Source organism: Gambusia affinis, linkage group LG18, assembly GCF_019740435.1.
Source record: "Gambusia affinis linkage group LG18, SWU_Gaff_1.0, whole genome shotgun sequence".
Taxonomy (NCBI): Eukaryota; Metazoa; Chordata; class Actinopteri; order Cyprinodontiformes; family Poeciliidae; genus Gambusia; species Gambusia affinis.
This window is the reverse complement of record NC_057885.1, coordinates 21,108,952-21,132,754: the sequence shown is the minus strand read 5'-3', so window position 1 is coordinate 21,132,754 and position 23,803 is coordinate 21,108,952. Positions and strand designations below refer to the sequence as shown.

General features: G+C 39.3%; 2 protein-coding genes across 4 annotated transcripts in view; both read right to left on the bottom strand.

Moving 5' to 3' along the window:
• Positions 1–612: 612 nt before the first annotated feature.
• LOC122820343 (zinc finger protein 638-like) lies at positions 613–15,232 on the bottom strand. Of its 2 annotated transcripts, XM_044097688.1 has the most exons (18): positions 15,102–15,232; positions 12,247–13,960; positions 10,557–10,618; positions 9,400–9,438; positions 8,239–8,490; positions 7,770–8,164; positions 7,492–7,679; positions 7,267–7,401; positions 6,806–6,904; positions 6,688–6,731; positions 6,169–6,545; positions 5,880–6,058; positions 5,639–5,707; positions 3,037–5,514; positions 2,842–2,947; positions 2,329–2,445; positions 2,113–2,234; positions 613–2,022 (listed from the first exon to the last, which is right to left on the bottom strand). In XM_044097688.1, exons 2-18 carry the CDS (start codon positions 13,693–13,695, stop codon positions 1,987–1,989), a joined length of 6,147 nt encoding a protein of 2,048 aa, XP_043953623.1. In that variant the 5' UTR covers positions 13,696–13,960; positions 15,102–15,232; the 3' UTR covers positions 613–1,986. The 2 variants fall into 2 exon arrangements, with proteins under 2 accessions (XP_043953623.1, XP_043953624.1); XM_044097689.1 differs by having other exon boundaries at positions 12,247–15,221.
• Positions 15,233–15,792: 560 nt separating this feature from the next.
• LOC122820052 overlaps positions 15,793–23,803 on the bottom strand; it is a 30,022-nt gene continuing 22,011 nt past the window's right edge. For both annotated transcript variants that reach the window (XM_044097218.1, XM_044097219.1), the window contains exons 16-22: positions 19,031–23,689; positions 18,826–18,934; positions 17,968–18,081; positions 17,618–17,890; positions 16,885–17,001; positions 16,674–16,795; positions 15,793–16,589 (exon numbers count right to left, since the gene is read on the bottom strand). In XM_044097218.1, coding sequence (XP_043953153.1) covers positions 16,539–16,589; positions 16,674–16,795; positions 16,885–17,001; positions 17,618–17,890; positions 17,968–18,081; positions 18,826–18,934; positions 19,031–23,689 — 5,445 coding nt within the window. In that variant the 3' untranslated portion in view covers positions 15,793–16,538. The remainder of the gene's footprint in view (positions 16,590–16,673; positions 16,796–16,884; positions 17,002–17,617; positions 17,891–17,967; positions 18,082–18,825; positions 18,935–19,030; positions 23,690–23,803) is intronic.

The window sequence follows — 23,803 nt, the reverse complement described above, 5'->3', positions numbered from 1 at the left end:
CTTGTGAACCGCTGACCAGCAGTGACAGCACAAAGAGAAACATGGTGGCAGAGTGAGAGTCTTTACACAAATACTGAAAAATAAGTCAGGTGAATTTAGGAATCCGGTGAGCATTTACATAATGATCCAGGAAGCCACTTTGCATGAGGAAATGTTCCACATGGGACGAGTGTTGAAAAATTCAAAGTGGAGAAATCCTACATTATAAAAATTAGGTAAACACAGAAGGGGAATCCCCCGACTTCCTGGCAAACCTGTAATGAGTTATTCTCATGTCGTTCGATATGGTCAGTCAGGTTGGATGGGTTTCATAACAGCCATTTTCAGGTCTTTCGTGAGATGCTTTCTTGAATAATTATAATCTGCATTTGCCTACTGTTATACAACGCTCTGTGCAAAACAGTCAACAAGCTACTTTCACAGAAAAACATCCCTGCAGAACAAACCTCCCATCTTTATGCTTTACAGTAGAAGCATATTGAAGGTACAGTCAGAGTTTTATGCAACACTAACAAACCCAATATTAGAATTTTGCACTAATGGCTTCCTCCACAGTCATTACAGTGACTTACAGAGGAGCTAATTCAGCAGTTTTCACTTTGTTTTTAATGATCAGCCGGCACTTAAAGGTCATTAAACGACAATAACTACTTCAATGTGCTTTCATAAAAACTGATAAAAACCAAAAGAATTATCAAGAGACAAAACTTAATCACAAACAAAGAGTGAAGGATACAAAACTATGTCAGGATCAAAACACTTGTCATTTATCAGGCAGGTTTTCATGAGTCATTATGAAAACATGGATGGGACCATAACTTTCATAAAATAAACACACAATTCATTATCAAATATTAAAATTGCTTAAGTTCAGTACTGTTGTTCAGGCTTTCAACACATCATTCACAAAACTCCAAACTACATTTTTTCTTATTTTTCAATTCTTTATTTTGGGGTTTAAGTTGTGAAACAAACTTCTCCATAAATTTGTAGATAACATTTCTGGAATGAACAGGGTTTAAATACAGAACCTGTGAAGAAACTAAAGGAGATAAAAAAGGATGCAAAGAACAAGGAAAGGATTTTGGAAAAACAGGAGAGAGTTCAGAAAAACATCTAGCTAGTAGCTAGCAGAAGCTACAAGCTACTACTAGCAAGAAGCAAGTAGTAGCATCTAGCTTCTAGTAATAGTTTCTAGTTTGAAGCTACTAGCTAGAAGCAACTAGACAGCTAGATTGAAGCTAGTTGGTACTAACTAGTAGTTACTAACTTCTAGTTCCAACTAGTAGCTAGTAGGTTCCAGTTGGTTAAGGCATCAAACAAGCACTGGATTCAAAGAAGCTACTAGTTACTACTAGCTAGTAGCTTCTGTACCAATTAGTACAGAAGCCAGGAAACAAGAAAAGACAGGAAGGAGGAGATGTGGAGAAGGAGAAGGGAATGATGGACAGAAAATAGGATGCATAGAAGAAAGGAAAAAAACAAGAAAGAAGATGACAATGCAAGAAAAAGACAAAAAAATAGGGAACAGGGAGGGAAAGGAAGGAAAAAACAAACATACAGCAGAACCAAAGACAAAACGACAGAGGCAGGAAGGTTACAAAAAAGCTAAAAAAAATAAGAGAGAAAGGCAAGAAGAAGGAAAGACGTTGCATTTACAAAAAAGGGCTAAAAAAGATTAATAATCCAAATACTTTTCCATACTTTCCCAGAACGGAAAGGAACTATGTTTGTTTCTTTTTTTCCACTTAAACTTTAGAATATGTCTGTCAGTGTTTGCATCTAAAACTAAAGAAAGCACAAAAAAAAAAAAATCTTAACGATTTAAGAAAAAGATTTGAAAAATGTTATGACTGATACCATCATGGTTCATGATGAAAACATAAAATGTGTGTCTGAAAGTCTCTGGTTTCACTTCTTATACAAAAATTAACTGAGTTGTAAATTGATCAATCAGAAGAAAGACTCTTGGATGCTTTGAGTCGTTCATGAAGTTTTCAGCTTTAGCTTCTGGTAATGTTTCTGAGAGAGAAGAAAAAAGAAAACGGGAAAACAAAAATTAGCCAATAATTAGATTTATAAGTCTTTTTTAATTAAGGTGATTGTGCGTACCTGCAGGTTGTCGTAATGTTTCTGGCTGCTACAGTGGATTTTCTTGGCTGTGGTTTCATTGAAATAAAAAATGGAGCACAAGTTACAGAAAAATCCAGACTTGGGAACCACAAATTCCTCACCTGGAAAAACAGGGGAAAAAAACATGACTATGAATTTCAATTGAATGAATTTCAATCTGTCCTTCTTTTTTCTTTAAATGTGTGAATTTCTCACCCAGAGGATCGTTGGGATTAAATGGCGGCAGCTGGAAATCCACAGGAACATTCGGAGACTGAGAACAGGATCGCTTCGCTTCGGGTTCAACGAGTTCTTTCTCCCGTTTATCAATAACTGAAGAATAATGAAAACATCTTACAACTTTTCCTCGTTCTGTAAGAATTCAAATTAACTTCTTTGCAAATGAATCTGTGCTAAAGTCCTTCCCATTTCTTGAGTTTTCTGATTTTAGACCTAATGAATAAAGCAAATAAATGAAACACGGCAGCTAGAATATCCAAATCATAGTTCTATTTAACCGTTCTAAAATCTTGTGGCTGAAAAATGAAGCCATTAATTCACTTTTATTTATTTTAATGCAAACTTATCAGTCACTGTTGAGACAAGAAGCCAATAATCCCCACTTGTGATTTATGAAAACCCAGATCCAGGTTGTTTGTGTGGACTAATGGCCTGCAGAACCACCTTTAGAAAGACGCCATCATTGCTTAATAATTATATAAAACAAACCTGTGGTGTCGTTATGTTTACGTTTAGAAGAGTTTGAAGTTTGTAGGTTTTCCTCCTCATCTTCTTTCTCGTCATTTTTACCAGCTTCATCTGAAGTTGACAAATTCTAAAATGAAACATGGTGGATTAATGGGGTTTATCATCTGAGCTGTTTGTTTTTTTGTTTACTGAATCAAAACTTGAATGTGTTTGTACTTGTGCCTGTAGACGACCCACTGATTGAGTTTCCTGCTTTTCCAGTCGATCCTCTTCTGCCTCATTGGGAGCAACAACCTCCTGAGTTTCTTCCTCTGTGATCTCTCTGTTGCAAGTCGCAGCATCCGACGCGTCTTTCTCTCCTCTCTCAGGTAGAATCACTGATTCATCAGTAGCCACGTCCATCTTCTCCTCATGATTCTTCGTTTCATCGCTCGCCGTTTTCCCACTCGCTCCATCCTCCTCCTCTGAGCTGAGGTTCAATAAAACATCTGTTGATGTTGTGTTATTTGTCTTTGGTGACTCTTTCTTAAAGTCTATTTTTGATGCACTCCTCTGTTTTTCTGCAGGTTGATCCTCTTTAGCAGCCCCCGTTTCCTCATCCTCCCGTCCAATAGCTTGCTGTGGATCTTTCATCTTTGAGGAAACTGTATTGTCATTTGTCTCACTTTCTTTCTGCAGACTTGCTTGTACAGTCACAGGCTCTTCTTTTTCTTCCTCAGTTTTTTTACTAGTTTTATTGTCCCTCTTTGGTCTTCCTCTCCTTGGTTTCTGTGTAGTTGGTTGGTCATACTCAACATTGTCCAGTTTCTGATGAGTAGCGTCCGCCTCCACAGTGTCGCTAGTCTTTGTTGGTGCACTTTTCTTTAGAGGAACATCTTTGTTTTTAGTTTTCTCACCATCTTTTTCCTTTGAATCTCTGACTGGTGTGCTTCTTCTTGTGGGGGTCTTGTCTTCCTTCGTTTTAGTATTTTCTTCAACTTTCTTTGCTATGTTTTGTCTTCTTCCTCTAGTCGATCTCGTCACCACTGGTTTGTCACTGGGACTTTCCTCTTCCACAGAGTCTAAAACTGTAAACACGTCCTCTTCTTTGTGGTCAGATTTTTTAGGTTCTTCTACAGGAGGTGATGTCTTCTCAACTTTTTTGTTTCCTCTTGGTGTTCGTCTGCTACTACAACTCCCTGTGGTTGAGGGCTTTTGAAAAGAATCGTCTTCAATGGAGTCCACAACTTTATAGACCATTTCCTCAAAATCCTTAAGACTCTCTTCCTCTTTTTCCATCTTGCTGTCTTTTGTTCGTACTGGAGGCTTTGTTTTGTCCTGTTCCTTTGGTGAGTTTTCTTTATCACCTTTAGAGGTTTTGCTTTTTGACTGATCTTGTCTGCTTGGTTTGAGATCTCTAGAGACGATTTTACTGTCTTTTGTTGCTCGTTCTGATTCCGTCTGAATTGTTGTTGGTTGATCGTCCATTGAATCGATGACCTCGTCTGTGGGTTCATCATCAGCTTTAGACAGTGGGTCAGTGGGAAATACAAGTTTCTGGTCTTTCAAAGTGTCTTTGCTGCCATTGTGGTCTTCTTCATTGGAGGTCTGACCAACCTCTCTGGAGGTTTCACAGACTCTCTCTGATAAAAGGATGTCGTCTTTTTGTTTTACACTACTTCTATTTGGAGTCTGGTTGGTTTCTTCACTTGTCACTTGGTTTTTATCAGATGTTTCTTTGACCGATGATCCGTCAGACGTCTGGGCTTCTTTAGTCTCATCATTTTCAGAAACCTGCATCATTGTGGGAACTTCTTCGCCATCATCAGCTGTAGCAGCCTGATCTTTAAGTGCACCGTCCTGCAGCTTGGGAGACTCATCTACTTCTATTTCCTGGCATTCATCTGATCGGCCATTGTCATTTTCCGCTCCCTGCTGAATGACATGGTCCTGCTCAGCTCCAGGTATTTGCATTTCAGTTCTTCTGTCTTGGTTCTCCTTGTTTTTCTGTTCATCAGATTTTTCATTGATTGAATCAAGGACTTGTTTATTTTCATTGTCCGTCTTCTCCTCTGTGCTTTTTCCATTTTTCTTATCCTTTGCTTGGGTTTTCTTCATCTTGTTGATGGATTCATCTTTTTTTGCAGAAGAGCACTCTGCTGACACATGGTGGTCAGACTTTGCCACTGCACCCTGTGCAGGTTTTACAATCTTTTTATGCACTGACTGAGTTTTTACAGATGATTTAGTGGCTGCCGCCAGTGAACGGACACTTCCACCCAAGGATGAAGGTTTTGATGACCTAACGGGACGCTTACTCTGGTTTGACTGACATTTCTGACCAGAGGAAGGTGGAGTTTTCACAGACTTTGAAATTGAGGAGGAACTCTTAGTTCCCCTGACAGAATTAGTTTTGGATTGAGATTTCTTGGACTCATTTTGGACGCTCTTTTGGTTGTTTGCTGATGAAATCGTCGATTGAGAGGATGAGTTGCCTTTTGAAGACTTAGATGAGGAAGAGGCAGACTTTGCTGACGTCTTTCTGGAAGCTGAACTCTGCTTGTCTTTTGTCTCTCTGGATGTCGGCTTAGATGAGGAAGGGTGAACGTCTACAAGCATGTCTTCAACGTCTTCATTAATTTCATCAACTGTTACAAAATCTCCAGAGGAAAAGTCAACCCCATCAAATTCTCCTAAAGAATTAATTGTTTTGTCCTGAGTGGAGATAAAATGTCAGTTAGACTTTAAAATTATTTATGTAAATTTTGTAATCAAAATGCAAGGAAGATATTGTTCGTATGTACAAAACAGACTAAAAAGGGGAAGGAAAAAGACTTACATTTACTTTTGTATGTGGTGGTTTTTTCTGTTTTGCATCATCAGGAGTTGTCTTTCTTACAGCAGTGCTCTGCAAAACAAAAATAAAACTGTTAAAAAACAATTTCCCCTGATTAAAGAGCAACTTAACTGAGTTTAACAGCGTCATAGTTAAGCTCCGAGTAAAAGTATTTATGAACCATCTTCAACACTTGATGGAAAATCCAGACTTATTTTGAAAGTATAAATAAAGCCACCATTACCTCTTTGTTTGTGCTTTCAGATGCGGCTCCTTTAGTGAGTCTGTTCTTGTTAATTGCTGTTGTTAAAGTCTTGAAGCCGTCATCATCCACATGGGGAAGTTCAGCAGCATTTTTACCCGGATCACTGACAGATGTTATGGTGGAGGATTCAGCAGAAGCTTTTGCTGCTTTTTGAAAAACTGAAGAAAAAAAAAAAAAAGAGAGAAAATATTTTTAAGGACCCAACTGAGTCCCATCCACACAAGATGTTATAAAAAACCAAACTTTGCTTTATTTAGTAGAAACTAACCTCGCCATGCATCTGCCTTCCTTAGAGACCAATTTCGCTTGGTTTTGGTTTCCCAATCGGCCACAGGTTTTGAGTTCATCACCGGTTTTTTTGTCTTATTAGCAGGAGGTTTCTTTCCTCCAATCTTGGATTTTGGGACCATTGAAGCCTCATTTTTCCCTCCAACCATCTTCCCAGTATTTTTTGCATTTGCACTGGATTTGCTGACAGTTTTAGAGACCTGCTTTGTTGAGATGCCTTTTGCTTTGGAAACCAAGACTTTTGCTTTTGAGACAAATTTGCCTACTGTGGTGTTTTTAGTTTCGGACGATGCGGGCTTTTTAACTTTCACAGTGACGTGGGATTTGGTAGTTTCAGAACTGGAGACACCAGATTTTCTGTGAAGAAGAAAGTCAATAAATAGAGGAAATAGAAATGAAGCACCTTGGCAAACTGTTTCAGTTAAAAACATCAAAATGTATTCTCATAATCTGTCTTTTTTAAAGCATTTCAAACTGAGTATCCTGAGGCAAAACTTACTTCTGTGGACCCGTCTTCTGCAGACACTTCTTCAAAGTGGTGCCCTATAAATAAATAATACATTGTAACTGAGCTGTTGAAGGCGTAACATTAGTGTAGGCGTGGAAAAGTGAAGTACCAGCGGCGTGTCAACAAAGATGGGCAATCCCTTCACGTTGAATCTCGTCAAGCACTGCAGTTTCTTTGCGTCCTCTGCTTTCTCAAAAATCACACGCGCCTAGAGGAGAAAACGATAAAATAAAATGAACATCCACACCAAGCTGGATGGATGTCCTGGAGTGGTCCAGTCAAAACCCAGATCTCATAGGTAGAGATGAGCTTGAACGTAGCTACATAGTGGAACTACAACCAAAAAGGCATCTAATAAATACTGACTTGAGGGGAATTAATCTGTCATTTTAGGTAAAATATTTTTATTTAATTGTCATTTTGTAGAAATATGCTTTTACTTTGACATTGAGAAGGGATTTCTGTAAACATTTTGTCTGTCAAAAATACTTATTTTACATACTTTTTATAGGCAGAGAACAACAAAATATGCAGATATACAGTATGTAAAGGAGCAAAGAAAATACATACCTTCTTTGTTAATCTGTACATAAGTAGAGATTTTATTTTGCCAAATTTCTCCATGGATTCGACCATGTCGGTGTGTGAAAGAGAAGGAAAAACACCAGAAAACGTCACCATGCAGGGTGTCGTGAATCTACCAGGCTGCACCAGGAGAAGATGGATTAATAAGATAAATTAATAAACTGCTTAACAGATAAAAAAAAGTCGTCATATTTGCTTAATAAAACCAACCGCAGGCTTTGCTGAAGAGGTTGTCCCGCTCTTTGTGGCCTTGGATGATTTATGAGAAAAGGTCTTCTCTGTCTTTGAGGATGACGAGGCAGCCGAGGATTTTAAATTCACCAGCTCAGCCAGTAAAACTGGAGCCAGAGTTTTAACCATGGCCTCCAGGTTGGACTGTTTGGACAGAGACTGAACTGCTAGAAAACAAAGAGACATTTTGTCAATTAAAATTAGGAGTTTACCAACTTCTTTAAATGCAAAAGATGAAAAATCTTTGATATTCAAACCTTTTTTTCCCAGGATTCTTTTAGCCAATCTGTCGGCACTTGTGGACCTCTTATGCTGAGATACTGATCTCTCTCCTGATGACTGCCTTTCATAGCTTCTCCTCAGTGACGACTGTCTCTCGTCACTTCTTCTTGGAGACGATCGGCGCTCATAGCTTCTCCTCGGTGACGAGCGTCTCTCGTCGCTTCTTCTTGGAGACGATCGGCGCTCATAGCTTCTCCTCGGTGACGAGCGTCTCTCGTCGCTTCTTCTTGGAGACGATCGGCGCTCATAGCTTCTCCTCGGTGACGACCGCTTGGCTTCCCTCCTCCTGGGAGAGAATCGTCCGTCGTAACTTCTTGAACGTGAGCGGTAGTGTGACGAAGTTTGGCGATCAAAAGAATCAGAGCGGGGCCTAAAAGAAAGAATTAAAACATTTTAATACCATAAAATTCTGGTTGCAACTTGTAAAGAAGTCTTTTTTCACACCTGTGAGTGTGTTTGGAGGTTTGCGGCGACCGTGATCTGCTACTCCGTCTCTCTCTTCTACTTTCAGAGTCATGACGATGGTGTGGACTCTGAGGTCTTGCAGGGCTAAATCTTTTGTGCTGTTTTTTCTTTCTGCCCTCTGACCCACTTCGGCGGTGAGGACGCAATACATTCTCTTGAAATGTCTGTTGGCGGTTCTGCAAATTATGGCCAGGAGTTCTGTGTTCAGGACGAGACTCTAAAGCCGAAGCACTAAATAAAATAAAAGGGGATTAAAGTACAGTTACAGCAAAACCTTTGAAAAGGCACAATAAGACTCTGTCATAACTGTTAAGGATGCAAAGATATGAAAATAAATCCTAACCTACCTTTTTGATTCAATAAAGAGTCTGCTGTTAAGTAACAGTGTCGGTAAAGTTTAAAAGAGGGTCAGGATAATGAATGTTTTGACAAGTAAATCTTTCCTTAGGATAATATTAACCTCTTAAGATCAAAGTATTGTGGCCCAGACTTTGGTTTACTGACATCCGAAAACAATTTCTCTTCAAACATATTTCATTCTTTCTCCTGACGGATCTTTGAATGAGTTTCGTCACAGTGAGTTTTCTGGACAATCACTTACCTGATGATAGAATGATTTCAATAATTCATGTCCACAAAGTATAAAATAAGTCAAATCTACCTTGATAACGAACATGAAGACTCACTCTGGATAAAAGAGATTTGTTTGATCCGTTATGAGAAATTTAACTACGTTTGTTATGTTTTCAGATGTTTAAAAACTCTAGGTTTCGACTAAATTAATGTTGAGATGCCAACATCTACATGAAAGTTATGACAGCTTCCTTTGGCGTTTTATGTAAAAGAGGTTTATTTTTGTTCGATTGGTATAGGCTGTTTGTTTATTATACTTTTGATGAATTGTTTTTGATCTTGACATTAAATATAAACACACCAGTTTTGATTGTTGAAAAAAAAATTGTTTTTTGCCACAAATACAGTTCATGTAAAAGGTCTTTCCAATCCAAACTAATAGTCAATCTCTTTCCCTTCACTTCCCCTCCAGCAAAGCAAACTTCAACATGCAATTATACACCAATATTAATGCATCATGCATCCCTAATAACCATGAATGCAATCCAGTTGAAAAGCCAGAGTTACCTCAAAAACTCTGGAGTCTTCCCATCCCACTCAGGGTATCTGTGGAAAATCAAACATACCAACTAAAATCAAAACTTCTGGGATTCGTTTGTGGACACTAACAGGAACAAAAACAGCCCTGCAGAAGAACAATGGATGTGATCCAAGGTATAACATCACGCTTCCGATCGAGTCATTTTTAAAATGGAACATGAGAGACTGAAACGATTGCACACCAATCCAAGAGTTATATGCATTACACAACATTGCATTTTCCTTGACACTGATTGGCTGTTGACCTTAAAGTGGATCAGACAGACAGTAGATGTTGATTTTCTGCAGTGGTGCCAAGGTGGCTTCCTCTATATTACTGCATAATAAGAGTATTTTTAGTGATTGATTTGGCAGTTACAAGCAATTTTAGATGAGATGTCAAGTATTTGCAGATTTTAGCTATTCACAGATTTTAGCTGTGGTTCCTAACCAAAGAATACCAGGAGTCCACTGGTATTCTTCGTGGTTCTTGTGTCTGTTTTGAAGTTCTACCCTCAGTGGTGTATCAACATTTTGATACACCATGCAATCTAGTTGTGAAACTCTTCAACAACTTTTATGTGTACACCTTGCAAAACATAATCAGGCCACAATGCATTGTTCTGTTCATCTAAAGAGTTTGGTTTTCCCAAATGTAGAGTTTTATGACCCTGTAGGAAGATGTTTACAGTAAAACAGAGACTGTACTGGCTGCTGCAGGTCCTGTCTGCCTGCATTATTTGACTTGGTCTGACAGTAGAGCTTGAATATTTCCAGGATAGAGAACGTGAGTCAATACATTTTTAAAAAATTCAAATTCAAGACTCAAGCTTATGACAGAGAATAAATTTTTTGATAATGTTTTTATTGGATGATAAACCAGAACAACACTCAAATATTTTAGAAGCCAAATCATTGACTTGTAAGACCAAGCAAACACGCTAACGTTTGGCTAGCACTTTCAGCAAAAACATCAATAGTAAGACATGAGTTATGTCAACTCAGACATAGCCTGAAAGACAAAGTGTCATCCAAACATTATAGTAGGGTTCTTGACCCAGTTGTTCCTGTCTTACAAAACCCAAAGGTTCATTGTGGAGTGTCTAGCCAGACACACAAAAAGAAATAAAAAAAATGAGACTAACCTTTCCCGTAGGAGTGTGGTGTTCCCAACATGAAGGCCAGTATTCTGGTGGGAGAGCCAGTCCTAATCACAACAAACAAATGTTTTAAACACCATACATGTTAGCATATCCTAAAGCATTGTTTCTCAATTCCATACATCAGGGGTCACTGCGCTGAATATTTTAGATGTGCCACCTGATTCGAGTGACTGCATGACCTCTGCATGCCAACAAGTTCTGTTTATCACCCACTTATTCAAGTCAGGGGTGTGGCACAAGCTTAATACCTAAAACATGCGGGTCAGTGGTCCTTGATGACCAGAAATGAGAAGTCAATGAAATCTTTAAAAAGAAATGTTTACAAATCTCTGAAATCTCAAATGTTTAGCTTAATGTTAAAACATCAAGTGACCAATGAACTAAACAGCTGTTTGCAATAAAAGAAAAACAAATGCTAGCCAAATTCTGAAGGACCCGTACCCTACAAAACCTCAACATAGTCATATTACATTTGATCTTGAACACAATAATTTACAAATCTTGGTTATAATAACCAATGTCTTCAACATTTTCACAAAGTAAGCAAAAACTTGATGGACTCCTTATGGGGCTTGGGGAACTCCGGTGTCCATCTCTTTGGTCTTCATCAGAATTTGAAGTTCCCGAAGGGTCATCTGGAAGGTGGTCCGCATCATTTCAAGATAAAAACACTCCAGGAGGGGCAATTATAGCTTAAGAGAGAGATGGTTGTGGACCAGAAGGGGGGAAACCATTCCATCCATCGTCCACAGCCATTGGCCCTTGAATGGTGGCGAGTTCCTCTCTCCAACAGACATTGGAAGAGAGGCTATGTAAATCCATGACAGGTCACATGTCGTATGCAGGGCAACACAGCAATACACTGGAAAAACATACATGCACACACTCATAACTAAGGACAATTTAGAGATACCAATTAACCTCAGCAACTTTTTGAACTGTGGGAAAGCGGAGTACCTGGAGAGAACACACACATGCACAGGGAAAACATGCAGAAAGACCCGAGGCCGAGATTTAAACACAGGGCTTTCTTGCTCCAAGGCTCAGCAATATTTATATTTCAAAAATACAAACTTTAAATGAAACAAAAAGTTTTGTTTTAAAAATATGTCCTCTTAACTCATCAGGAGTTTAAAATGGTTCCAATGAAAATGTATCCTCTTTCCTCCTTCAGCAATAAACTCAAACACTTTGTCAAGTCCCGATGATCTGTCGGGTATTCCAGATTGTTTTTGTTCATGTCCATAAATCCACTCGTTTCCATTTTCGTCAGCTGAATCACAGCTTGGTTCCACATCCTTTCACGTGCAGTTATGAAAAAATTATGGCTAATCTAGTAACATCCATGTTATCCTAAATAAATCTCTATAAGTCCAATTAAAAAAAGGTTTTCTGATGAGTGTCAGTTCATCAAATTACTTCAAAATCACAAAATTGTACTACTTTGAATTACAAAATATTTCAGAATCATAAAAAGTAGAAACATTTTGGTACACAACCCTAAGTTTTAACGCATGATTGTTAGCAGTCTAGGCTGAACAATAATCCACCCCTTTCCTTAAAATAAGCTTCTCATTTTGTCAAATTAAAAAAAAAAATCATCAGGAGTATGTCCAACACACACCAACCATATCCAACTTGCTACAGGAGAAATCTGCAACCATCCACTCACCTTCAAATTGGTACATTGTTTAATACAAAGAGAACAGGTATGAGGAAATTGTCTTGGTGTTGCTGCAGAGCAGTCTTCCATCAGGGCTAGCGGCGGTAGATGGTTTGGTGGCCCAGCACGAGTCATGGCATCCATCTTGCTTGGCCCTGGATTAGGTGGAGCAGGACGCACGTGTTGTAGAAGTGGTGGTGGCTTTGTCGCAGGAAAGTCTTTAGGCTGTGGACGTCCGTGGTGCATCTGGAGCTGCTGCTTTGCTCCACCCTTGGTTTCATTCTTCATCTCCAGATCAGGAGGTTTTGAGGCTTGCTGTGTAGATTTGCGCTGATCATCATCATGACTCTGGACATTGCTGCCAATAAGCACGAGTCCAGGGCGCCCAGGATGAACTCCACGAATCAAATTCGAGGGTGGTTTGGACACTTGGGTTTCGGAGGCTGCCTGGTGAGCTGGTCCTAGGTTCTTCGATGGAACTTCAGACATGAGTTGTCTCAAATCTGTGTCCTTGTTCAGTTGTCCAAAAGAGGACAACTCTGATTTTGAGGAATGTCCATAGTCAATCACTTTGCTTTGATTGACAACCGTCAAAGTTACTTGATCTGGATCCAACACTGGCCCTCTGGAGGTAATCAACTTGTCCATTTCACCCATATTCCTCATGGGTTGAGTTTCACCGTAGGATGTTAGCGCGCTCTTCTCCTTCTCCAATCGGATTTGCCTTAAGATGAAAGGCAGGTTGTCGGGGGTGATCTGATATTTGTGGTATGACGTTAGGTGGTGCAGGTCTTCCTTCAAAAGCCCAAACTGCTGGAGGATGTCCCCGGCCGATTCTGAAGCATACGTGCATTTAATGGACTCCTGAGGAGCCGCAGATTTGTCAGACATAGAAGTGTCATAATTACCCAAACCAACAAATGACTGCTTCCCACCTTCACCGCTGCTTAGAAAGCTGGGTGAAGCAGAAGGATACATTTTTGACGACTCTTCCACCGAGGTCCAGTTCAAGGAGGTGCTCCCTCTATCAACAGTGAAGGGTCTGTTCACTTGAGCAGCAGGAGGTGGCAAATATAACTGCATCCCGGTGTTTGTGGATGGAAACGTGTCTCTTTGAACATTGGTAAATTGGGTGTTTTGGCTTGCAAAATTTTGCATAGCCTCCTCCCTGGCTCTGCTGATGTTCAAGTCCAAACGTTGGTCTATGTTCTTCTCTACTGGTATCGTACTTCTCTCAGGTCTGTAGTTTATTGGCAAACTCAAAATTCTTGGTATAGGTCCTCCAGATGGTCCACAGTTGATGGCAGTAGATCCAGAAGAGCCGAAATTGGAACCAGCGCCAGGGTGAGGTGGTGGCCTCTGAGGGTTTACCTCCATTTGTCCACCAGAGTGTACATATGGTCCTTCGGGTCGCATCCTCTTACCGGGGTTGAAAGGATTATACATGGGATGAGACATGGTGTCAGCGGTCTTCAGAAGGTTCAGGAGACCGATCCCCACAGCGGTCGGCGAAGGTGGTTTTGTGGGTAATTCCGCAGCAGGTGCGTTGGGAGTTTGTTGTTCAGGTCACAGGACAGCCGCGGACCGGGAGGACATTGTTCATAGATCTAGTTGACCCAACTGGAAAGATGGAGCCTGCCCTCTGGGCAGTGGCAAGCTCCCGGGAAGCCCGCCAACATGGGGGGCTTCTTCGGTGCCCAGGAGCACAACACAGGCTGCAATTCTACAAAAGCAAAGAAAAGCTGAAAAGTTTAAAGGAACAGAGATTGGGGTTAGAGACTGGGGCTAGACTTTAGCTTGGTGGATGAATGAAATCCAACAACTGGAGGTTCCCTGAGCATTAGCCAACTCTTCTGTTAGCTAGGCAGATGTCTTGAAAAGATTCAGCTCTTCATAAGTGAGAAAGAATAAAAGACTAATGTTTCCACTATTTAAGAATGAATAGAGGAAACATTGTCCCTGGAAATAATATATCCCTAAAATTTGTTCTAACCATAATTTTTATGATACTATTAATTTTAAGAGAATAAAATTATATATTTGTCTTGTGTCTGATTTTCAATATTTTATTTACTTCAGGCAATAGAAAGTGAAAAAAATAAGAAATAGTCATGCCAACTGCCATCAGCTACATGTCAGAATTTTGCCATTACTGAACAGTATTTTTATTCTTTATTCTGTTTTCATAATTTATCTTTGCAGGAGCCTATTCTAAATGTTTGTCTGGGTTTAAACACACATGTATCTGATTTAGAGACAGGGGGATAAGAAAGACGAGTTAGTAAGGTAATAGTCTGTATTAATTATATTTTAAATAATCTCCCAGTCCTTTCCCGTCTTTCTGGTCAGGGGACAGTCAGGTCAGCCACCGTTGTGGTCAGCTAGATGATTCTTCGGGTGGAAAACAGAAAAATCCGGTATAAACTGTTTCACAGCTCCATCCAAACAGTCTTCATGACAGTAGGGAGTTGTTACAGAGCTGCTCGGCAAACGGGGGGGAAGGAAACACAGTTATAAAGGGGCTATGCTAGCACCATTTGACCTGGAAAACCATATGCAGCATAAACAATTCTCAAGCAAACAGTGAAATCACAAAATATAGTAAAACAAATATTAAATAATCATCGAGACGCATACTTAAATATGTCATATCGCAATAACATCTCATTTTTCATTCGGCTCGATAAATTCGAGCTCCTCCATATTATTCAGCAGCCGATAAATGTTACAAATTCATTTTACATGAAGCAACGTTGATGCTAATATTTTCCTCGGCTACAGGGGAACACAAACGGTCAAAATGAAACCCGAAAGCAGCGACTTCTTATCATTCTGCATTTTTTACATTCACTTCAGTTACATACCACTCGGTAAAAGTGTGGTAAAAGTCCACTTATCACGAACTCAAACAGCTCCAAGGGTCGATTAAAGATTTATTTTTAGCCTCCGCCATTCACGACTTTCGTCCGTAGCAACAGTGAACGGATATGACATGAAAGTGTTTCCGGTTTGCGAAACTTCAGCGTAAAAGCACGACACCCAAACCCAAGTGAAGGGGTCCGCACCATTTTCACGACGGCGTATGCCGGAAAATCACCTTTACAATCATAACATACATTTTAGCCCCAAATACAAACCAAAACTTTCGAATTTTACATGAGTTATACATATAAGCTATAGAAATTTCGTCATTTAGTGCCTTAAGACAAAAAGCATTTTTAAACCTAATGACAATAAAGGAACTCAATGCAATTATTTCAATAAAAAACTGAATTTTGCATTTGTTTTAAAACTAAGCTTAAAAATGATATTTAAAAACGTTAAGTCACTATCATTTTTAATTTAAAAGCAATACTAGATTTAGAAATTCATATCAAATTCTTAAAGTCAGATATTACTCTTAAAGTTTTGATTAATGCCTTTGAGGCAAGAAACAGGAGTACAATGTTAATATGAACAAGAAAAAACGTTCAGGTTAAAAAGTGGCAAAAAAAAAAAAGTAGTAAGACAATGAAAGATGGCTCATATGTGTGGTACATATACCAAAAAACCCAGTGATGTTTAAATTAATTTTTAATCATTTCAGTCATCAGTAAAGTCACAACAAAAAAGGATTCAAAATGACTTAAACAATCTTTACTCATTCACACAGTCTAAAATTAACTTTCAAATCAGATAATTACACTTTATTAATTTGTTTACATTTCACAATACAATTTTATTGTATTTTTAAAATATAATGAAATGAAACAACACATTGGACCCTTGTTTAAAGAGAAAAGTCACAACATAAACAAAAGCCGAGTCTCATAACTACAAAATTAAATGCAGAACAGCAGCTTCCATTAGTCAGGTACTGTCAGTAAGTCATGTTTAATAAAACTGAACTTAGCTTTGCATGAAACTGATGCACTATGCTGTGACACTGACTGACAAATTAATGTGGAAAAGTTGATGTAACATAACCTTTTGATTTGTAGAATAAATCTATTATTTGAACAGTCCACATTAGTAAACAGTATTTTATTTACTGCCTTTTTACCTCAAAAGTTATTAAGTCGGCAATAACTGTTAGTTATTTTTCTTCCTAATTAAGTTAGGAGTAAACTACTCCAAAATATGTATATTTGCCACTCTTAGCTGTGGAATATATAACTTATGTATAAAGAAGGTACAAGAAACTTATGAAATACTGAAAGACTTAAGAAAAAAAGATAAATGAACTAAAAGTTACATCATGGGTGCTGGAAAGCTTTGGTGGTTTCTCTTGTTCCAGGAAAATATTCTGCAGTTGAAGCTGATCAGTCTGAGAGCGAGCCTTGGACATTTTGTTGAAGTTTCTGGTAATAGTTCTGAGAAAGAGGAACGTAAAACAATGAAAGACCAAGATTGAGTAAAGGTTTTGTGTTATGAACTTTGAGCCCGTTTGTGCGTACCTTCAGGTTGTCGTAGTGCTCCTGGCTGCTGCAGTGGATTTCCTTGGCCGTATCCTCGTTTAAGTAAAAAACAGAACACAAACTGCAGAAAAACCCAGACGTGGGATTCACAAATTCCTTACCTGAGCAGGAAAAGGAAGAAAACAGGAAATGAGTCCTTCCATTTTGCATCTGTTTTTCTTGTTTTGGTATTTTAATGTGTTTTTCTCACCCAGAGGATTTTTGGGAGTAAACGGCGGCAACTGGAGGTTCACAGAGACACTCGGAGGTTGAGAGCGAGGTCGTTTTGCTTCGGGTCCAGTCGGTTCCTGCTGCCTTTTATCTACAACTAAAAGAACAAAGACCATGAATACAGGGTGAAGTCTTCCACACTTATTTTACCTCAGATTTAAAATTTAAGCAGTAAAACCTGTTTTACAATTTGGTAACAGTTGAAACTGTACACCAACTGGTCTAGGGTAAAACATAAAAAAATATCTATTTTTGCTGGCAATATGACAGGCAGACCGTAACTACACATTCATATTGGCTTTTCTACAAATCTGTTGAAGCTGCTCACAATTATATTTTATAGTATTCTATTGTAAATACATATATGGTGGTTCATTGCAAGCTTGCATTAATTTGCAAAGTCTGTAATTAATCGCAATTAATTGCATTTTAATAAAAAAAACATATAATTGACAGAATAAGCAATGTTTTCAATAAAATTCTGTTAAATTTTTAAATAAATAGACATATGAGCTCAACAATAAAGACATTTATTGCTTGTAATCTACTATTTAGATGATTCAACCATTAGACTGGTGCTATTAGTGCTAATATACGCATTTGGTTTTCAGGTGCTTCAACAACCCCTGATTATTCATGGATCTTCTTTGAAAAAATCCCTTTTTAAAAATGTGGACATCAGCCCGTTTCGTGGCGTTTAACATGTTATTTACCTTTAACACAGGCCCTTCTGTGCTCTTGTCTCTCTGCTTCCTCAAATCCTAATTTCAGTCCATCATTAGGCAGAGGTTGATGTTCGATAGAAGCAGCTTCGGTGTTCTTCCCCTCCTCTATCCTCTGGGTCTCAGACTGAAAGTCACCTGATGGACCAAATGTTTCCAGAGTCCAGGAAGAATCCAGTGAAGCAGAGAGGAGGGATTTATTTTCTTCCTCTTCTTGTCTATGTTTTTCTTCCTTCGCTGTTTTGCCTCTGGTAGATTTTCTCACTGTAGAAGGAAATGAGTAAACTGAGTTTAAAGTTTTACTCTCTGATTGAAGCTTTAAACAGTTTTGTTTGTGTTACCAGGAGTCAGTCGACTGCTCTTCCTGGGTCGACCTCTTCTTGTTACTGCTTCCTTTTCCTCCTCTTCTTCAATCTCTCCCACCTCATCAACAGTGACAAAGTTCCCACGTTCCTCTAAAACAAAAGATTAAACCATTTCACACTTGTATTCACACCTAGTATCGGTTTGTACAAAATATTCTTTTCAAAACTGAGTTTTAGATTCAGAACGAAGTTATGCAAAACAGCAACATTAAAAATGTTAAACAGAATATAGACTTATAAAAATATAAATGTTTCAATATGCTCCACAGGTAAAGATTTATAACACCAGTGGTAAAGTTGTACCACTTTGAGGCAATTAGGCCAAAACTATTTCTATTGAGAGATTTATTTCCAACACAGTAGAATAAACTGGAGCCTATAAAACAAAATAAATCTTAGGGTGTTTTCACGCTCAGAAGTGTGGTAGACTCAGTTCGATTTGGGACTAAAATTGCAACATTTGTTACATTTTGAACTGGTGCAGTTCGCTTTCACATGGCACAGTGACAAACAAACAAAATCCTTTGGGCACCATGTTTTCCCCCTCGCCTGTGAGGGCACTTGACCAAGAACCACTGAATGAAATGACAGAAAATATATCTGTGGCTAAAGTCCAGCAGTGAATGCCAGGGGGCTTGTTTTACCAAGCAGAATTAGTAAATAAGTGAATAAGTTAACTTCAGCCTCAGTTCAGGATTTTCAGCATAATGAACCTGGTTACTCTTTACCTAGATCTGTTGCCATGGTTACTCATGCAAGAAATCTAACCCTCTCCATATGAGATTAAACCAAAAAGATTGATGGCAAAGTCTTCGAAGGACATTTGTTACAAACCTGTGATGTCATCGAGTTTACGTTTAGAAGAGCTTGAAGGTTCTTTTGGATGATTATCGTCATCTTTGTTGTCCTCAATCTGGGTGGTTTCTGTCAATGTTGGCAAGGTCTAAAAGGAGGCAAAGAAGCCAGTGAGATTCATGATGCTATGAATCTGTGACATAATGTTCGATTCAAACAAGCTATAGCTAGATCTCAATCATACCTCTGACTTTAGAGAGTCCTTGAATTGGCTCTCCAGATTCTGAGGCGGGGCCTCAAGCTGTCCTTCCTCTTCCTCAACAATCTCATCCAATGTAACGAGATCCTGCAGTTCTCCCTCTGTGAGTTCCACTTTCCATGTTGGAGCCTCTGTCACAGCTTCCTCTCCGACTTCATCTTCTCCCACCTCATCAAGGGTCACCAGGTCCTGGGCGTCTACTTCCACCTTTTCGAAATCTTCGTGACTCGTCTTCTCCGGTTTCCATGTTGATTTCCTACTCCCTCCTCTGCTGCTGCTTCGACTCCTTCGCTCCATAGCTTCTCTTTCCCTGGACATTTTATCCTCACGGTCATTTTCTCTTTTCTTAGCAGCAGCTTGCCTTTTCTTCAGTTCTTCTTCCTCAGCCGCGTCATCAGGATAATCTTCCTCATCTTCGCTCACCTGATCCAGGTTCACAAGAATATTTTCAGTTGCTTCTGTGTCCTTGCTCTTCGGTGATGTTAGTATATTCTTCTCTGATGCACCAAGCTGATTATTTGTCTGATTCAAAGACTTGTCTTCCCCCACAACATCTCCTTTTAATGTACTCTCCTTCCCCTCTGTATCAGAGCCTTTAGCAGAAGGATCCTCTTTATCCTCCAATGTTTTACCAGCTAACTGAGTCTCCTCTCCACCTGTTTGTTCAGATAGTTCTACAGTTGAGGGGCTGGACAGTACATGGTCAGTTCTTGCTACCATATCTCCTGTTGTCTCACTCCCCTCCTGCATGGCTGTTTCTGTCATCGTCGCTTCTTGAACTTGATCTTCTTCCAGTGAATCTACAATTTGATAAATTGTCCCTCCTTCCTCCTCATTTAATAGTGACCTAATTATTTCCTTTGTTATGTCATCATCTGCAAAAGCGCTTGACGTTTTTTCGCATTCAGAGTGGTCTACAGGAGCTAGGTCACCAACCCCCTCATCCTCAACAGAGTCAAGAATCTGATATGTTGCTTCTTCTTCATCATCATCCTTTCTGGACGAGTCAACCTTCAGATATTCTGTTTGTTGTTCACTTGTTTTATTGTCTTTCTTTGGTCTTCCCCTTCTTGATGCTTGCGTTGTTGGCTCAACAACGTCTTCAACGGCATCCAATACTTCATAAGTAGTCTCCTTCCCACCAAAGTCTGTCGTATCATTCTTCTTAGTTGGTGTACTTTCTACTAGAGGAACACAAACATCTGGTTTTGGAGTTTTCTCTCTGTCATTTTCCTGGGAATCTCTGGCAGGTGTGTGTCGTCTTTTCGTGAGGCTCTTGTCTTCCTTTGTTTTGGTAAACAAATTGGTGTTGGCATTTGCAGTCATTTCAACATTTGTCTCACTTTCCGTCTGCAGACTGGCTTCTTCCATCACGTTTTTTTCTTGATCCTCTTCTAGAGAATCTACAATCTGATAAACAGGCTCTTCATCTTCCTCAGTTTGCTTTTTACTTGTTTTATAGTCCTTCTTTGGTCTTCCTCTTCTTGGTTTCTGTGTTGTTGGTTGGCTATCTTCAGTAGAATCCAATTCTTCACAAGTACTGTCCTCATTGCCAGTACTTGTTACAGCAGCATCATTCGTATTGGTTGGTGTACTTTCCTTTAGAGGAACAATGTATTTTTCCAGAGAATTTCTGGCTGGTGTGCATTGTCCTCTCGTGAGGATATTGTCTTCTTTCATTTTGGAAAACAAAACTGTGTTGACATCTTCAGTCACTTCAACTTTTGCCTCAGTTTCCTCCATATGAACGGAAGCTACCATCATGGTTTTGCTTTGATCACCTTCTAGAGTATCTACAATCTGATAAATAGTCTCTTCTTCCTCAGTTAGTTTTTTACTGGTTTTATTCTTCTTCTTTTGTCTTCCTCTTCCTGGTTTCTGGGTTGCTGGTTGGCCATCCTCAACAGCATCCAGTTCTTCAATAATAGTGTCTTCCTGCCCGGTGTTTACTACAGGAGCACTACTTGTCTGTGTTGGTGTACTTTCCTTCAGAGGAACTATGTCTTTTTCATGGGAATCTCTGGTTGGTGTGCATTGTCTTCTTGTGAGGGTTTTGTCTTCACCCAATTTGGTAAACAAAACTGTGTTGAAATCTGCAGTCTTTTCAATGTTTGCCTCGCTGTGTTCATGAAGACTAGATTCTAACGTCATGGTATTTTCTTGATCTTCTTCAAGAGAATCTACAATCTGATAAACAGGCTCTTCTTCCTCAGTTTGTTTTTTACTTGTTTTATTGTCCTTCTTTGGTCTTCCTCTTCTTGATTTCTGTGTTGTTTGTTGGCCTTCCTTAACAACATTCAATTGCTTACAAGTATCGTCCACTTCACCAGAGGCTGTTACAGCAGTGTCACTCTTCTTTGTTTGTGCACATTCCTTTAGATGAACTCTGTCTTTTTCCTGTGCATCTCTGGCTGGTGTGTGTCTCCTTGTCGGGGACTTGTCTTCTTTCACTTTGGTAAGCGAAACAATGTTGACATCTGCAGTCATTTCAACTTTTGTCTCACTTTTTTTCTGAAGACTGGATGTCACCGTCATGGTATTTTCTTGATCTTCCTCTAGAGAATCTACAATCTGGTAAACCGGCTCTTCTTCCTCACTTTGTTTCTGACTTGTTATATTGTCCTTTGGTCTTCCTCTTCTTGGTTTTTGTGTAGTTGGTTGGTCATACTCAACAGCATCCAATTCCATACAGATGGTGTCCTCATCACCAGTACGTGGTACACCAGAGTCACTCTTCATTAGTGTACTTTCCTTTAGAGGAACATCTATTTTTGGAGTTTTCTCTTTTTCCTTAGAATCTTTGACTGGTGTGCTTCTTCTTCTTGTGGGGGTCTTGTCTTCCTTCGTTTTAGTATTTTCTTCAACTTTCTTTGCTATGTTTTGTCTTCTTCCTCTAGTTGATCTCGTCACCACTGGTTTGTCACTGGGACTTTCCTCTTCCACAGAGTCTAAAACAGTGAACACGTCCTCTTCTTCGTCGTCAGATTTTTTAGGTTCTTCTACAGGAGGTGATGTCTTCTCAACTTTTTTGTTTCCTCTTGGTGTTCGTCTGCTACTACAACTCCCTGTGGTTGAGGGCTTCTGAAAAGAATCATCTTCAATGGAGTCCACAACTTTATAGACCATTTCCTCGAAATCCTCAAGACTCTCTTCTTCTTTTTCTATCTTGCTGTCCTTTGTTCGTGTCACATATGTTCTTGTTTTGTCCTGTTGCTTTAGTGAATTTTCTTTCTCTTCACTTTTAAATATTTGGCTCCTTGAACGTCCTTTTCTGGTCGGTTTATCATCTCCAGAGGTGTTTGTGCTTTCTTTCTTTCTTTGTTCCTTCTTCTCCATTTCTGATTCCGCCTCAGTTGTTGCTGGTTGATCATCCATTGAATCTATGACCTCATAAGCCTCTTCATTTGTGGGTTCATCATCAGCTTTAGACAGAAAGTCAGTGGGAAATACAAGTTTTTGGTCTTTCAAAGTGTCAAAGTGTCTGCTGTCATTTAGGTCTTCTTCATTAGAGGTCTGACCAACCTCTCTGGAGGTTTTACAGACTTTCTCGGATGAAAGAATGCCATTATTTTGTTTTACGCTACTGCTATTTGGAGTCTGGTTCGTTTCTTCATCATGGGCTGTGCCAGCCTGATTTTTAAGTGCGCAGTCCTGCAGGTTTGTAGACTCATCTACTTCCATTTCCTGGCATCCATCTGAGGGACTGTTGTCATTATCAGCTCCTTGATGAATCAGCTGGTCTTGCTCAGGTCCAGATATTTGAATTTCAGTTCTTCTGTCTTGGTTATCATCCTTGTTTTTCTGTTCATCAGATTTTTCATTGAAGGAATCAAGAATTTGTTTATCCTCATTATTGCCCCTCTTTTCCTCAGCGTTTTTGCCATCCATGTCTTTTTTCTTATCCTGCATTTCGCTTTTCTTCATCTCTTTGACACTTTTTAAATCTGTCTTCAGATTCTGGATCTGTGAGCTCTGTCGCTCTGTGGGTTGAATCTTCGATGTTTTTATCCTCAGCTCTGACTCAACAGTATTTGCAGAACAGCTCTCTGCTGACACATGGTGGTCAGACTTGGCCACTGCACTCTCTTTATGTTTTACATCCTTCTTACCCACCTGCTGTGTCCCTACAGATGATTTGACGGCTGCTGTTGATGAGCGAGTACTTCGACCAGAGGATGATGTTTCTGATGACCTAACGGGAGGCGTACTCTTGTTTGACTGAGATTTATGAGCAGAGGAAAGTGAAGTTTTTAAAGAATTAGAAGGGGTGGAGGAACTTTTAGTTTTAACGCCACCAACAGATGAAATTTTGGTTTCAAATTTGGGAGGTTCAGATAAAATTTTCTGCTTGTTTTTGGGCTCGAACGTGGAACTTAAAGAGTCACTGCCTTTTTCAGACTTGGTTGAGGAAGAAGTTGAGCTCTTGCAAGTTTTTGAAGACCTTGTTGAGGTCTTACTGGCAGCAGAGGACACATCTGGGCTCAGCCTTTCTGTTGCATCTCTGGATATCAACTCTAATGAAACAGAGGTGTCTTCAACCAGCGTGTCATCCATTTCTTCACTAATCTCATCAACAGTCACAAAGTCTCCAAAGTTAAAGTCATCAAAAGGATCCGAGTAATTATCCTCCTCTTTGCTTTCATCCTGGGTGGAGAAGAAGCGACAGTTACGATTAATTTGATTCACAATAAAAGACAAAATCTTACATGTGAAATGATTTTAGTAAACTATACGGAAAATACAAAGAAAATCTAATCC

Bases quoted from the DNA above. Each gene is read 5' to 3' on its own strand.
- LOC122820343 (XM_044097688.1), bottom strand. From the start codon at position 13,695: ATGTCTCATCCCATGTATAATCCTTTCAACCCCGGTAAGAGGATGCGA. The intron at 8,491-9,399 runs GTAACTCTGGCT...TATTTTATTTAG, and splicing joins AAGACTCCAGAGTTTTTGAG to TGCTTCGGCTTTAGAGTCTC. The intron at 2,023-2,112 runs GTACGCACAATC...CTTCTCTCTCAG, and splicing joins AACATTACGACAACCTGCAG to AAACATTACCAGAAGCTAAA.